Genomic DNA, 17188 nt, shown 5'->3' on the forward strand with positions numbered 1-17188 from the left:
CGCGTCAAGAGATACACACCGACTAGAGATTCGACGTGTAACGGGAACGTTGGGGGAGACTCGTGTCTTTAAACAACAGGTAAGACCTCGAGTTTAAGATGTTGCCCACGCACAGCTGTTCTCATAACATTCAGTGAAGTCGTATTACGGGGAGCGTAATAAGTATCGATCGTCGCACAGGGTTGTAACCAGCTGTGCGCACGTATTTATCGCCGGCGTCTGAAATCTTGAGTCTGATTTATTTCCCGCGAGATATATCGTATTCCCGTGAGAGATCGCACTTAGCAATTTTTTCCTATTTATCACGTCGCGTAACCGACGCCGTGTAGCCGAGTCATTTCGGCAGCGTTGCTTTCGTTTAAACAAGTTTCAACGATCCGCCATTTTCCTTACCGCAAAAGTAGCCCGGAGTTCTTTCTTCCCCTCGAAAGCGTGTTCGATATATAATCTAATTTCTAATATTACAAACGCTCATCCGACTTTCGTCCGACATTTTATTTCTATTTCGTGAATCTTTCATGTCGCTATTAAGAAACAATTTCAGAATAATCGCGAGCTTATCGAGAATCGTTCATCCTCGTAACGTCCGCAAGGTACAATTTTTCGACAAAAAGGTTTCCATCCGCTTTGCCGTTATCTCGGTGTACCACTTACAATGGGGCCATTATCCATCGACTTTCTCCCACGTATAAGTTACCACGTAGCGCCACCGTAGCGATAGTAATACGCTTCTCTGTATGAACTACCGTAATGCCGAGTGGAACAAAGCGTAGCAGCAGCGAACGGATGGAGAAACTTAATCTTCCGGCGAACGCGTTCTGCAATGTAATGAATGCGAATAATACAGAAAGGGTAAAAGGCACTCTCTCTCTCCCACCCCCGTTGTTATCAGGTCTCTTATCGCGGTCGCCTGTAAATTAGAAACTCGCTGTATTACCGGTACGGTTACGACGTAGATTGCGCGGAGGAAAAAAATATCATAACGATACTTATTTCCGTTTCGCGTAGCGACACGTTACGACTTTTGCGAAAATCGTTGACGCTGTGGGAGAGATACCCCGTGCGAAATACCGTATATCTCTATCACTTCCGTTATTTTCACACGCGACGTAACCGTCGGCGCATTCATCTTTGATAGAGAGCGGGTGATGATCGCTTTACGCGCGCCGGTAGGAAAAATAAAACCTGCGGATGTACGTACGTTCGGAAATAAAGGACAGGATTTATTATGCAATATTTCGCATTCGTGCACGCGTACCGAGTCGGCTCCGCAACCGTATGTAAACGCCGGCGTACAAAGAGCAGTATATCACATGTTTACTGCATTTTTTTTTAACGCATCAGAAAATAATTGGAACGACGAGCGTACCCGCGAAACATCGTTCGACGCGAAACAGAAAGGGATCATCGGTTTAACATCCGTAAAAATATGTAGATAGAAACAAACACGCTGTATATCTCGCCGCATTCTCAATATCCGGTACGCTCTGGCTTCTCTCCCGACAATCGGATTTAACGCTAAAATAATTATACTCCCCTCATTTCGTTTTCATCTCGATGCGAGAAGTTAAATACGACGTGTTATCCCCGCATTTTCATATCAATTTGCCAGAAATTTATTTGCGCGCCCGCGTCGGACGTCCGTATATTTCGTCGAACTAAATTTACGGGATTGAAAGATACTTATGTATTGTACAATATATATATATATATATTTGTCGCGGTGGGCGCGTGTACACACGCGCCCTGTGTAATGACACGTCGCCCCTTCCCCCTCCTCCCTCCGCGATGCAACAATTCGCATTCATTTCGTGCCAATTTCGCCGCGTTGAATAAGATCGCACGATCGCGCGTTCGATTTGAGCTGGTTTAAAACCGTGCGGTTGTAGCGAAAGCGTAGCCGGCTATTCGTCAGTCGACCGTGCTTTCGATAGCGGCTAATCGCGGGCGAAAAGCGGGTTTGCGGTGCAAACTTTATTTCGCGCTCAACAGCCACCACAATACATCCCCCCCGATCGCACCCTCCACCACCGATAGTGGCCGTGAAAAAAAAAAGTATATAGCAGACTGCGCGTCTGCAGGGGTGTCAAACGGGAGCAGTTTTGTTTTCGGATTCGCGATCGGGCACAAACGTTCTCTCTCCGTACAAACGCTCGCAGTTATACAAGCAAATATGTGACGTTATCGTCCGCCTAATATTGTTGCGGATGAAAACGTTTGGAATCCGCTCGGTCGTACTCGCGAATGTTAAAAATTTGCTATCTGCGATAATTTGTTCTTCTCTCTGGATAAAAGTTACAAAGTAAAATTTATGATACGGAATGAAGAAATACGTCGTCGATTGGCTATCGCAACGAACATACTTGATGCTCGATGTGACGAAGGGAGACTGATCGCGAGTCAATGCGATTCGTACCGCTATCAAGCATCGACGCGCGTTTGACACCCCGATAGTTGATTCTCCTCATCTTTCGCTCTCATGTGATACTGTAACATAACGTCTGTCACTCATTACAGTCAAGTAGTTGTTTCTTTTTGTTTCTTCTATGATTTCTTATGATTTATATATGTTTTTGTTACAGGGGTCCCGCGAACATTTTCGGCTAGGCCTTACCGAGGAGGTTGGTTCGTTTGTTTGGTTTGCAATTAGGATTAGTCAGTAGATTTTTTTCTCTAAAAGCCCTAGTCCTCTCCTTTTTCTTTCTTCTTCACGCGTATAGACTTCGCTTTTACATACATAATACTCGTCTGTCTTTCCCCTGTATTCTTACTACTACTACTACTACTACTATCTCTTTATATATATTATATATATCTATCTATATCTCTGTCTTTCACTATCTACCTTTCCCTTTATTCTCTTGATGCCTCGATCGTCGCTCGACCATGCTAACACCAATCACCACCTTTGAACGTTACTAACCGTAGCATATATATCTATACATACGTACGTGCAGACTCGATCCTTGCATATGTGTACTTAGACTCACACGTATCAAGATGTATGTATACGCATATATATGGGTATGTGTATATTCGATTATATACCGATTGATTTTCGTATATCAAGCAGTGTGTGACTTCACCACCACTCCGACTCGATTGACACCGATTGACTTGTTCTCTCTTTCTCTCTCTTTGTTTGTTTCTTTTTTTTTTAATTACTTTTTTACGTTTGTCGAAGGTCCGTATCTCTAGCTTTAGTTGATCGATGTTTAGATATGTGATGATTAAGATATGTCCTTATCTGTGCGTGCCTTGTCAATGCGCGCGTCTCCCCCCCCTCTTTTTGTGTATGTACGTGTTCGTGTCGTTACGTAGGGATGACCCGCAATCCCGTCATGTTTGATCGTTCTGATTTATTGATACTCAATATTTAGCTGTAATGATGAACATTAGATAGCCGATTGGATATTTAGTCTTAATGTTTTTTCTCGAAAAACTACTGCACAATACCAGAGAGACGAATACACCTGTCCGTATGCTGCTTTGAGACCATTCCATTGATCGAACCATTACTATCACACCGATGTTTGGACTGAGATACTCGAGAAACGTGACTAACGAGCTCGCCACCTAAACATTTTTATCATAATGCATGAGAACTAATATTTTATTCATCAGGTGTCGAATGAACTAAGATGAAGCTCGGTGAGGAGGGAGGGACGGCCGTCTGCATTGCTGTCTGTTTGCGGTAAGATACGCGATCACAATAAAGTAGACAAGTTTTATTTCAATGTACGTTACGCTTCGTTAACGAATAACGAAGCGTGGCGACCTGCGTCCGATATATTCTTCTTGTTTCCTTTACGAAAATATTACTTTCACGATGATTACGGATAATTGTGTCGATAAAATGGCACGCTGTTATGAGTTGTCCGCAACTCGATGACTGCAACAAATGATAATGTTTGTTGCCATTATCTCGTGACATGGTAGAATATTTTTCATCCGACATTTTACAAATTATTACAACAGTAGCGGCGCATTGTAAATTGTTATTGCACTGCAAATTTATGTCTCTGGTACTAGACACAATTTCCACTTTCTTACAACGATCGCGCAATTTGTCTAGTAATAATCGTCTTATAATAGACGAATCGCGACCAATTGATATCTCTCTACTTGTGGCATGAAACGACCAAACGGATTAGTGGTCCAGACGCACTAAACCGATACCGCAATCTTAGAGCCACTTTCGAGACGACCGGTAAAAAGTTACGTCGCGAAGCGGATCTCGACAACGACGTGGTTTTTGCCGGATTGACGTCTCGAGTATCGAGTCTCGTCTCATGTCGTTTCGAAAGTTGAGAGCGGGATCTACGACATCCGTCGATGGCGCCGTCGATGGTGCCATCGATGGCGAGGGATGTACGCCGACGTACACTGTACATACGAAGCGTTTTCATGATGCAACCTCGAATACAGAATTTTATCGCGCGTGAAAGGCGCGAAATGCTTTATCTGTTTGGAAAAGATTCAAATTGGCATTGCGATCTCTCCTGTTCGAGGAGAGAGAGAAAGAGAGACAGAAGAGACAGGAGATTGACTGAATATGCAATTTTCACAGGTTTCTGACAGGTTTTTACTGCGTCAATCCACAGATACGTTACTCGTTAACGTCGAATTGTTATTCTAGTTAACAAAATATTGGAATTCGTTATGTGAGAAGATATAACATATGCGGCACGTCAAATAATTGAGTCTAGTTTCGCATGAATTTTGATTCGAATTTGGAGTCTGCTAATTTGCGCGATAAATTTTATTTCGCATTGCATATTGAGTAAAATATAACGCAATAAAAATTGTGATGGAATTTTTGTAACTTCGCCGGGGTATTTCATTAGTTCGCCGTTATCCGAACAAATGTTTCATCGTTGCTGAACAACTTTTGCAGCGATTTAAAATTTGTAATAACTGTGCGAGAAAGCAGATGGATCCGTCTCGCCGCCATAATAATGCCGCGACCTTATTCGGGGTCCTGAGATAACTGCACCGGGGCGCGGCGCAAAGATCAGAATAATAGTCCGTCGCATAGCGGCTGCATATTAAACGTCATTAAATTATGGGTGGCCGCCTTGGATTACCTTCCGCTTACGCTTATAAGCCGCCTCGGTTTTACGAGGTAAGACGTACGACCGCAAAGATGGAAGGGCGGAGATAAGGGGTTGAGAGGAAGGATGGCAGACATCGAGGAGGCGGATTATTCTGATACTTAAAATACGCTCCGCGGGAGCCTGATGATACTACAACTATGAGACGGATATGAATGCGTGGATTAGACTGCCACTGCAATAAATGTAAGCGCGAAACTTTTCACCGCGCTGCAATAATGACAGTGGTTTTTTATAATTAAACGAATAGATTTAATTGTCAGGACCGCAGTGACATTCCTGCATAGATACGTTTCGGAATTGGACAGGAAATTGACAGTAATTAATGCGGAATATTACTATCATACGTGAAATTAGAAGTAGCTCGTGAATAATTATATTTTATTGTACTGCGCGATGTAATCATGTTATAATTCGTTCAACTGTGTGTGTTCATATACTTTTCGGTTAATTTTGGCAAATTACCTACGGTCGCTTTTCTATTAATTTATTCATTAATTAAATCGCATGTGTGACCTAATCGAAGTGCAAATTATAATTAGACTCTTTTGTAATAGTAGATTATGATGTGGTTATCCATTATTTTGTAGCATCAAGGTATATTATAGGAATATACGATTTTTGTAGTTTTATAATACATTTTTATAACTAATCACAGTAATATTAAATTGATGATATTAATTGTGTGTGAATCTTTTTTTCAAATATCAAAAAATTTTTTAGTTATAAAAATATTTGAAACTAGCGAAATAGCAAATATAGCCAAAGTATAAAAAAATTGTTTAGAATAGAGATATAAAATGTTCCAATATGCTTTTAATGACGAGTTCTTTTGTCAATTTGGACTTTGTTAGTGAAAATATTGAAGCGTTAATTATTCAATACCATCAATTTCGACATAAACGATTGAAAAGAGAACTTTTAGGAAAAAAATTTCAAAAAGCTAAATAACAAAATTATATTTTACGGTGGAATTTTAAGTAGGATTTATTTTAGCAGAATTTTAATTTGAGGTTTAATCACGGAGATATATAATGTAAAAAATTAAAATATTACAATAAATAATGAATCTCTCTTAATGTTTTTACTGAGGAAAGATTGATTTTGCTAGTGATTCTGTCTCTGAAAGGATATCAGATGATTTTGTAAACTCGGTATACATCATCGTTAATGCACTATATCAAAGTGTATGAACTTATCGAACATCATTATTTTATTGATGTATAAGAAACTCCGTGAGAAATTTTCGTTTCTCTCAGGAAGACAATAATTTATTGAACATAGCACGTGGATACTATCGATGGTTCAGAGGTGAGGATAATTGGACCGTCTTCATCTGAGGGAGAAAAAAAACGTAACTCTTCGCAGTAAACGAAATAGCGGTAAAGTAATTTATCGACGATTTATTAATGAAACGAACGTCTTCCCTCTCGTCGTTCGTCGTGAGACGTAAGATAGGCGCCACCGGGAAGGTAAACGAGGGACGAAACGAGAAAAGAGCAGGAAATAGTACAGATTTATGCGTTCTCAAGGCGAGAGTGACGTCGAAGCGCCGACACCTGTGTCCGAATAAGCTTCGTTCGGTTCGCTTGCCGTTGGTCGGAATATCGGGGTTTGAGAAGCTACAGGTTCGTCGTACGGATCTGACATCTTCCACGGAAACTCCGGCTTCCGCGTACGGCTTCTCGTGTACGTCGTACATCGCGCAGTAACTTGCTCGATGAAAACTGCATTACCGAGTTACGAGACGGCGGCACTCAGGCTCGGACAGGTGCAGCGGCACGCATCGCGCACACACGCGACTGCGACACGTGTGCGCCCGACGGGAGCGGCTGCTCGAGCTGCTGCCTGCTCCGACGACGACGTTAAGAGCGAGGCAGGAACATCGGCAGACAACACGGCCGCATTGTTCCGGCGGGCGAAATTCACTCTCGGAGATTCTGTCAACTCCGATCATCGTCGTGCCGAGTTTGAATAATCTCTCGGCTGTGCGTTATCCCATGTACAATGCGGAGTCCATCGCGATAAGCGAGTTTAATTTACGGACGAATAACGCGCATGAAGATATTAAATTGGATTTGCGCCGGACTGCTTCCCAGTGACTTTATAATACAACAATACCTGCGGGAAAATATGTTTCTTTTAGTGGAGTAAATGTTGTAAAGTGCACAATGTCGTGTAACGAGACACAATAAACACTCATAATACGGTGCTATATAAGTTTTCAAGTTATACAAAATTTCAACGATGGACACAAAATATGTAACGTTATATAGCTAATGGAGTAATGCGCTATTGTATTAAGCTAATTTTCAAGTGTAAAACTGCAGTTGTGAACAAGTTATTTCTATTATATTAGCATATATCTATTTAAAAATTATATTTTTTTCTGAACAAAAAATAGAAAATTTGATGGAAAAAACGTCATTATTCTTGAGAATGGCGTTATTCTCAAAGAGAATCGATTATTTAATTTTCATCAATTTTACATAGAATGTCGAATGTTTGCTTCTTTAAATTTCTACGGAGATAAATTTAAAACACGTAATTGCTAATCGATAATCGACGAATCGATAAAAAATAAAATGATAGTGTCTATATGTTTGTCCAAACTAATGCCGAAAATATTTCTTTATTCGGGTCACATTAATATGGCTTTGGATCGAAAAAATACCAAATGGAAACAAAAACGATATAGGTACGAGATATTTTTGATTTTGTTTTCTTGAATTAAAAGATAATAACAGAAAAATATATTAAAAAATTGTTTTCAATTTAAGCTACCATTCAAACACTAATACATTGAACACATATCTATATTTACGGAGAAATTGTAATGATTATCGGGTTGCACGGCCAATAAAACTGCACAATAATTCTTTCATCGGAGGGAAAAAATATCCCTGATGGGGTGCGCGTCCTGTCTGTTATAGGTATTATTTCCTTAATAAGCGACGCGAAACTTCTGTCGATATGGCAAAACTTTTCTTAGCGGTTCGCTCCCCTTTTTTCCTTCCGCGTTACGCGAAGGGGATGCGGAGGGACTCCGCGTATGAGAGCGTTTCCCTGGCGGAGCGGTTCGCGTAAAGCGTGCCATCGACAAATCATCCAAAGGGAAGCGCGCTGCTCTGCCCGGTTCCTACCGTACCTATTCTCCGTTCGCTGCCTACCCTACGGACGATTTGATTTATACATCGGTGTTGATTACAATTGATTTTAGTCCGAGAGCGCAGGTGAAACCCGGCCGCTGTACCGGCAAACGGACGTCGCTTCATTGTCGCGCGCGCACGTACGTTGTCTCGCTCTTTCCGTTGCACTCGTGCGCGAACTGCGAGCGAGTCGCTCCTGCACACATGCATGGACAAACGGGACATGCCGGTGATTTTTGGAGTATCGGCGACAGGCGCGCATCCGAGAAGTTCATAAATCATTTCTTGAATATCGAAACGTCAGCGCGCTTAATTTCCCAGTTGTAGTATATATACATTTTTACGTGAAAATTTTATCGTGAAAAAAGAAGAAAAACTAGAATAACCGCAAATCACGATAACCTTAATATCTCTTAACCTCTTCTATTTACGTTATTATCGGTTATCGGTATATCTATCTAGAGTGACAGCAACTTCTCGATTATCACTGTACGTTTACACTCATCCTCATCATCTATCTTTGAGTTAATTGAGAACAAAATTCAACAGCTATCTGGAGATGATAGTTTTCGTGTTTATTTATTTTGGAACACCACATTGTCATATACCAGCACGAAAAAAACGGTTTTGCTGAAGTATCTAAAAAAGCTAGATATATACAGATCTGAAAATAATTTTGTTGCACCGTCTCAAAATAATTATGTAGAACACTCAAGCTGACTGCTAAAATGTCGAAATTTTTTACAGCATTATCATCAGCGACCTACTATAATTATTTTGATACTTCAGCAAAACTTCTTTCCGTGTGAGTTCTCGTTATCGTTTTAAAACCATCTTGGCTGCCGATTTAACAGATGTCGGGCTCGAAATCGTCATAATCTATATTTTTCCGTTTTCGTATTCGCTTTTGCGTTTCGTAGCTTATAGGTATGTATACGTAGGTATTCGCCCTCGCAAACATATGAGATCGTTCGACGTAGCACGACGTTACCGTGCTCAACGGGCGAGTACGTGATTTCATTTGCGATACCAACTCACGATCGTTCTACATCCGCTGGAAATATGGGGCCTCACGTTCGTCCGTTGCCCGTCGCCGCCGCCGTACCCGTCCGGCCAGGGCACGGCACACGGTATGTTCCTGCACTCCATAAAGCACGCCGCGCCGGTCTGAACCGCCGCACCGGGCGTTTAACACGGAGGAATCGGCGCGTGAAGGACGCTTCCTAGATTTATGTGCACCTTCAGGAGTCACGCTCAGCATCGAAAGTAGGCACTCGGCTCGATCGTTCTTATTGAGCGACATAATTTCCGCGGCAGACAGCATGTTTACCGTCTCTCACGTGCGTCGCCACGCGATAGCCACCGTTAAAAGGTGATCGGCGAACATCCTTATGACTCTGGCACTCTGGGATTGATTAAATCGAGAGTCATTCAATCACAATCGAATTCATACGCGACCTGTTCGTCTGCTGAGCAAACTTTACGAATTAAAATCGAATGAATCTTGCAGACGTCGTCGAGCACAATCTTGCTAAGCTGAAACTGGATTCTGTTGATATTTTAATCATACGTGCTATTTGTACAAACGTCGAACACGTCCGAGAACGGTCGTTCGCGCAACGACATCTCGTAAATAGCTTTTATTGCTCAAATATCGTTCCCGGACGTAGAATAGCGTATTTCCGCGTTCGGTCGGCTGCAAACGCAACGACAAATTCATTTCATTGCGACTTGCCATCTGAGAAGCGTATTCAAAGCGAATAAATTAATACTCGCTCGGTCGCGAGCAGTCGCCCCGATTTTCGTCGGGCGCAATTTACTTCTGTCAGTACGGTCGCGGAACGCTTTATTGAAGCTTTATACGCTTAACTTTTAATTTTACTTCGCTCTCTGAACAGCCGTCCGATACAGCTTCGCTCGCTGCAATACTTAAATGGAACAACATTTTTTTCGCGTTATATTCGCTATTACTTCGACAAGGCTGAGTTTTATTGCACGAACGTGAGCATCTCCGCGACAATGTTGAAGAGGACGACTAAAGACTTCGATGGCTGATCGGATTGCTTAATAGGTATAGTGCTGGTCCTTGAGAAAGGTTTTAATTTGCATCTCGTTATCGTCTGAAGTTCTCTCGAACAAGCAAACTTACCGAATCCGCGCGTATCGACGACGCGGACAATGGACGGAAGCTTTATCGTTCGATTTCCGGCGGACCACGCACCCGACGCGACTCCCCCCTCGTCTCCCTCCCTCCTTCCTCCGCTCGTCTAAGCGCCTCCCGCCCGACGTGGCAGGTACCCCGATAAGTGTTTTCTTCGGGGCGAATGATTGGCGGGTGAATGCCGCGCGCGGCGAGAATTTCCATCACAATGCCGCTCAAGATACATACCCGCCTGAAGGGGTGTGCAAAATAAGAGGGCGACGAGCTCGTGGCCCTACGAGCAAAGGTATCTTACCCGGCTAGACCCGATACGACGCCGGAGGGTACGAAGAGAGACAGAGAAAGAGAGAGGGACGAAGCTGGATTCTCGATGGTTGCGCTCGAGTCTCGAGTGCTAACGCGTTCTCACCCCTTTCTGAGTGTCTGAGATGCTCTCAGTGGCGGACAACGATGTTCCTACCTGTCTGTGAGGGTGAATCAGACGGAGCTTGGGCCGTGTCGACTCTCAACTTGGCCCAAGAACACTCAAATGACCGGCTATTGTGCCTCGCTAAAGGGCTAAAAGGCTGACCTATCGGCCGGCCGGCCGGCCGGCGGATGGACGGATGTCCGTCCACCCCCTTAACCTCAAGCTCGGATCTCCTCCTTGGGTCCGAGGCACGGAATTTTGTGGCCAACCTTTGATTTTAAGCCGTTGAATCTTGCTACGCCAGACTACGCGCTCTTTTTCAAATCCAGCTTCTTCCTCCGTAACGGATTAAATTAAAAAACCGTTGGTGTAACTTGATTTTCAAAGTTTTCTCTTTACGTACATTTATTAAGGTATCATTATAAAAGATTGAAAATCAAGAAAGTTCTCAAAATTCTCGTAAAAAAGCGTTATCACTTTTAAATCATATCTATAAAACTCTCTAAAGTGTAGAAATTTTTATATGAGTATGAAACTTCTTAATATGAAAAAAATCGAATTTTTGAGATCTGTTCTTTACTCTTTATAAAAAAATAAAAGTTGATGTGAAATTGCTATTCAAATAGCATTAAAGAATACTTCAGCATATAAATAATTTTCATATTAAAAATTATTTTCTGTTTTTCAATATTATTCTATTTGGTCTCATTACTAATTTCTTTACATTTCTTTAAACTACAATTTTAAAGTTAAAATTTGTGATTGCTTCTGCGTGAGGAGAATAATTTGAAAATTTACATAACAATGTCTATTACATATCATCAACGTTATTTTAGTTGTATAGAAAAAAATTATATTTTGTCATAAGAATTATTTCGATTGATTTTTCTGTACCATTATTTCGTACAATTTTTTTTATTCATCTTTGATGTGATTGGGTTTTGTGACGAACTATATTTTCTTCCAAACTATATATTTTTTTTATATGCGACACTGATAAACTTTTCCACTGATCGTGATTTCCGACTGAGTAACACGATATTCATAATTTGATAAATCTGTCACGCGATTTGATATTGATAATGCCCTGGTCACCTTGCTATTACGATTCGCGTCGATGATCGATTTCGTGCACCGTTTAGCGAGCTGCTATTGCGATTTTATGGCGCTCATGTAGAATTCTAGATATCGGATAACGGGAAAGGTTTGTCTTCTCGTACAATGATTTAGCCGACACGATGCAGCCGGGAGGTAACCCAGTTTCTACTTTGTTAGTTATTTCAATCACCAAAATGTTCGATGTCATTTATAGAAATAGAATTTACAATAATAAAATTAATGCTTCTATAATATTTAGTGTATTATTCTCGTTACATTTTTTCCGCAAATGTATTTACGGATATTGAGAAATTGGAAAACGATTTTTAGAATATTTAAGTAGATGTCATTCTTCCTACGTTATAATTTACTTTTTAACGAATATAATATATTCCAACATTCTAACATATCTAATTTTAACATTTTTTTACGTGAAATTCGCGCGAACGTCACTGTTGATTTTATTACTTATTTGCTTTCCTGCTCCTTTTAATGAATAATGAGAGCAATTATTTATTAAAGAAAGCTTATTTCTGGTGATTATGTATACTTATTCTCTCTCTGTCATATATATTATATCATATACATTAAAACGAAATTAATGTATCAAGCTGTATCTTTCTCAAGTAGTAATAAACAACGCTCGTAATACCGGTATTATCGGAGTTTTGTGAAACTTGTTATATCCCCTTCCGACTTTTTTATTTACAACGACGGTCTAGCTGTACCTACACGGCGAATCTAGTTTGCCCAGAGAATACGCAATAAGCTCTTCCGGTTTACGATCGAATCCGGGTACTACAGAAATCTCTGCAGCTCTGATTGCTATTTACTGACGTTCGATCGTTATATTTTTACGTATTTTGCCGTAATGTGCGCCGATGTTTTAGACTATTAATTAGTATCAAATTAGCGCTGAGGAAACTTGACGATAAGTTTCCACCGGATTATGCGGCGAACCAAAGATTAGTTAAAGCAAGTTTCTACGTATATTCGATTTGAGTATCAACAGACGGAGGATAGGAATCTGGAATAAGCTGTTAACCGTACGGCTTAGGATTATGCAATGTTCCTTGTACATTCTCTTTCTTCATCTCAACATTTCGTAGACGTGGAAGCCTTATACGCAACTAATAACTTTTATGAAGTGTGCGCTGCGTTTCCATTATTCCGCCAGGAGCGAGATATTTTAGTCTTTGTGAGTTCAGTCTTTTCTTCGTTATCGTTAAAGTTTCTGGAACATTTGAACGACTGCACGTCGCGGGTTTGTTACGGTATAGTAGCAGTAAAAGCATTGCGCATAGGTAAAATGGTCGCGATGTATGCAAAGGAATGCAACAAAGTATTGAAAACTCGACCGTCACGGCGTCGTTACGAATGGAATAACTCAAGGTTTCCGCTGTAGCAGAGAGATAAGTGTAGCCGGTATGTGCGCGATGAAACTTTACAGCGTTATGTTATTCTAATGCAATATCGACACACTTTTGTGGAATCGTGCGCGGTTCATTATTCACTTCGCAGCCACAAGGACAGAGCTTCTGATCGAAAAACTGTCCTCTTGCGCTAGGATGATCTAATTAGTGCTTTTGTCTAATGCAGAGATATAGAGCGATGTCCCTTTAAAATCGATATTAATAATCTATCCCTCAGATTGCCGCGCAGTTCATTATGAACTCTCGTGATGCACTTTTGACCAGGCCATTCAATGGCCTTGTCAGTCACTAGTTCTAATAGTGTGCTGGTTCCATTAATTACCTCTTTTGTGTGATCGTTCAAACGTACACTCAAACGTACTTTGATCGAATATTGCATTAAATCTGAATTCTGGACATCGCGATAGAATTATATAATTTTATTACACATATTTCTATTTCTTATAAAGTGTAAAAAAAAATCAAAGTGTTACAAGTTCCATCAGATTGTCATTAATATTAATCGAATCGGTAAAAACCCAAGATATGAAAAGTAATATAAAAGTAATAATTTCGTAAAAAATTATTTTCTTATAATTAGTAATTTATATTTATTCTACAAACTGCACAGTATTAACGTTCATTTCGTTACTCGTATAACGTTTCATTTTTTTACTCCTGCGCGATGATATATCATATAATCTTCCATCTCCTGGAAAATCCTCCAACTGCATTACTTTTCGTAAGCGAAAATCATGGCAGAAAGCTTCACCATTAAGCATATATTGCGCACAGTGCGGCTTATACCTACATATATGTGAGAGCCACGTTTCAGGTCACTTAAAAGATATAAACGTAAAGTGGGGCACCTGAAAAGTGTACGCAGGTGCACCTTAATGTTTCCCTCTGATTTAATAGAAAAAATAAAAAGGAAAAAGATATAAAGCTAAATAATTTACGATTTATATTATCATAGAATTTTTTCGCGAAAGAAAAGATATATTGCTTGCGTGATTTTTTTCAGAAACATGAAATTGGAAATTTGATGGAGATTATTAATAACCTACTTTGTGATTAATTGATTAGATCGAACCTGCGTCATTTTACGTTCACCAACGACAACGGGATGGGCGTGCGAAGTTGCCGAGATATACGAGGATTAAGGGACGACCGTGGTACGATTGTCTGTTAAAGGACACTGATCCTAGCTGTAAATTGCCGCAAGTCCGCGACAGGACTCGTGTACACGTTAACCAGAACTAAGGCGTTGGACGTAGGGCGACGTTTCGTTGTCACGCAACCGCATGAATCCCGCGGGAAGAATCTAAGTCGCAGGATTTCCGAAAACGTGTCAAGAACGTGTCATCAGGAACTCTCCGTATTCAAATAGTGGCTTACTCCTCAGAACTGACGGAATCGCGATTTACGATTAGTAAGTCTGGTTGCGTGACAAAAAGCGCTTCCCGCACTTCACACGAACTGCATTTACAATCTAGAATATATGCAATTCGGATTTATCTACTTCTTTTATTTACTTTTTTAGAAGATTATATTGCCATGATTTTTTTTGTATAATTAATAATTTTTTTATAATAATACATTTTTTGAATACGTAAAATATTATACGTTGATATCGTACTCGAGTATATCGGCATAAAGAGATTATACGTCGTCAGAGTCAAAGAGCACAGCGGCGACGTAGAGTATGTCGCTAATTACAAGATCGAGTAAAACGAGGTTATATCGATCGCGTGACTGCGTTATATATATCTGAAGCTTATTCGGGTAAGACCTCGTTTTGAAGATTGAACAACTTAAAATATGGTGCAAATTTTACACTTGCCGACAGGTGATTGACACGACATTTGACATTTCCATTTGGAGTATCAAATTATAATATTCCGGTTCTCATTAGCCTATAATGGGATAGTATATTGGTTTTAGCGACAGACATAATCAGTTGTCTGAACCATTCGATTCAACTATTATTTGATAAGAAAGTAAACTTAATAATTATGTTGAATAGAAAGGAGTGTAATGGTGCAGATATAATTCTTGCTATTACAATCGAGACCTCATTCTAGTATTATTTAAGATAAGATATTTAATTTCCGGATCATATCGTCTTTTCTATATTCCTCCTGTTATGTTATATAAATTCGCGATTTATTTCTTTAATTCATAAAATATTATATATGCTGCACTATTTACATCTCTGTCGATACCTGCAAATTTTATATGTTTTTGCAATTGCTTTTGTTATTTGTATAAGTTCTATCTGTATCATTAAAGTTAAACGGAGAACTCATTGTCAGTAAAATTGTCAGTAAAAACGCGAGATTATACATCGGTGGTGCACAACGTGGTCGTTGCGATTACTTTATGTTTTTATAATTTCGCGTGCCAGATAAAAACAGGTTTTTACAAACGATGATGATGAACACGCGAGTCAGATCCGCGAGATATACTTATATCAGTTTTATGATTGCACACGAAATCTCGCAAAAGAGAGAGAAAGGGCAAGTTACGATGAGAGCAAAAAGGAGGATCGCAAAGGAGGTGAAAGAAAGTAGGTTAGCATAACGGAAATCTGGAAATATCGCAACGGTAAATTTAATCGTTATTACATATTTTAGTACTGTCTGCAGATTCCGCGTTTATATAGTCAGAAATTTCATGTAACATAAATACATATAAAACAATTGCAAGAATTGTGCTTTTTTTACCTATTTAGATATGTTGATACCGCTCTTCTTCATCTATCGATACCGTACTCAGTTATAATTATAGCCGATTGACGCGGGAGAAAAAAAAGAGGAAAATGGAACACACATACATACACACACACATACACGCGAGCGCGCGGAGGGACAGAGGAAGAGCAGCGTTCAGTTGCAGTAGGGATTGGGCAAACCGCGGGGAAACGGCACTGCCCGCGCGTAGCCGCGATTGTAAATCAATTAGCTCGCATTGTAAATAAATCACCGTTTTACAACTCCACCGCGTCGCGCCGAACGACATCCGTATGAAATTTATCGTCCATTTTCGTTCGTATCGCTTTGATTTCGGGGCAACGCCGTCGTCGTCGCCGCGTTGGTCGGCGGGCGATACGAGCGAGTGTTCCCTTATTGCCGTCGGCTGGCCGACATAACGATACCTTCCACTTTCATTCGTCCGTTTTAACGGCCAAGCGGGTCATGAAGAAAGCGAAAATTCTCGATATGAAAAATTCCGCCAGGATATTAGATGCTGGAAATATTGAACGCACATTTATTGCACTATTACCATTATTGTATGCACTCGACAAAGTGCAAATTATCATTAAATGCGATCTACAAATGTTTAATGTAATCAGTCAAGAATGATACTTAACCCAAATGTGTAATCTCCTAGCAACAAAAATGATTTGCAAAATGATGCAGCTTATAACGCTGCGCGTTCTTTACGCGGGAAGATGAATCAACAGAGAAACTTTTCTCGTAGTTGAGCCATAAAGGGATTCCGCAAATGTCTGCTCGAGAGCTAAGTGGTATTAATAAATCGCCCGTTGTCCTTCTCAGCGTCCTCGCTCGAGTCGTGGTTGCAAGTTAATCGTCTTTTCGTTGTCAGACTCATCGTCACTAGAGATGCTTATTATTAGCCCCGTTATTCTCCGCTTCTCGACGAGCGTGACGCTCGTCCGCATAACCCTTTTCGACATCAGCGAGACAAGGAAAAAGTAAGCATCAGGACTATGAGTATTCGCCGTAGGATAAGTTAGCCGGTTGACTGGTTCGCGGTTACGAGGAAAAACAGAAGGAGAGAGAGAGAGAGAGAGAGAGAGAGAGAGAGAGAGAGAGAGAGAG

The 17188-nt window shown here is 40.5% G+C and overlaps 1 protein-coding gene across 5 annotated transcripts in view; it reads left to right on the top strand.

The window, feature by feature from the left end:
* LOC112455730 (synaptogenesis protein syg-2-like) overlaps nt 1–17188 on the top strand; it is a 327928-nt gene that overhangs the window by 91710 nt on the left and 219030 nt on the right. For 4 of the 5 annotated variants that reach the window (XM_025017863.1, XM_025017859.1, XM_025017861.1 and 1 more), the window contains one exon: nt 2583–2621. The exons of the other annotated variant lie outside the window; for it this stretch is intronic. In XM_025017863.1, the coding sequence (XP_024873631.1) occupies nt 2583–2621 (39 nt within the window). The remainder of the gene's footprint in view (nt 1–2582; nt 2622–17188) is intronic. 5 annotated transcript variants of the gene reach the window in all.

This window comes from Temnothorax curvispinosus, unplaced genomic scaffold, assembly GCF_003070985.1.
Source record: "Temnothorax curvispinosus isolate PA1 unplaced genomic scaffold, ASM307098v1 QBEX01006326.1, whole genome shotgun sequence".
Lineage (NCBI taxonomy): Eukaryota > Metazoa > Arthropoda > Insecta > Hymenoptera > Formicidae > Temnothorax > Temnothorax curvispinosus.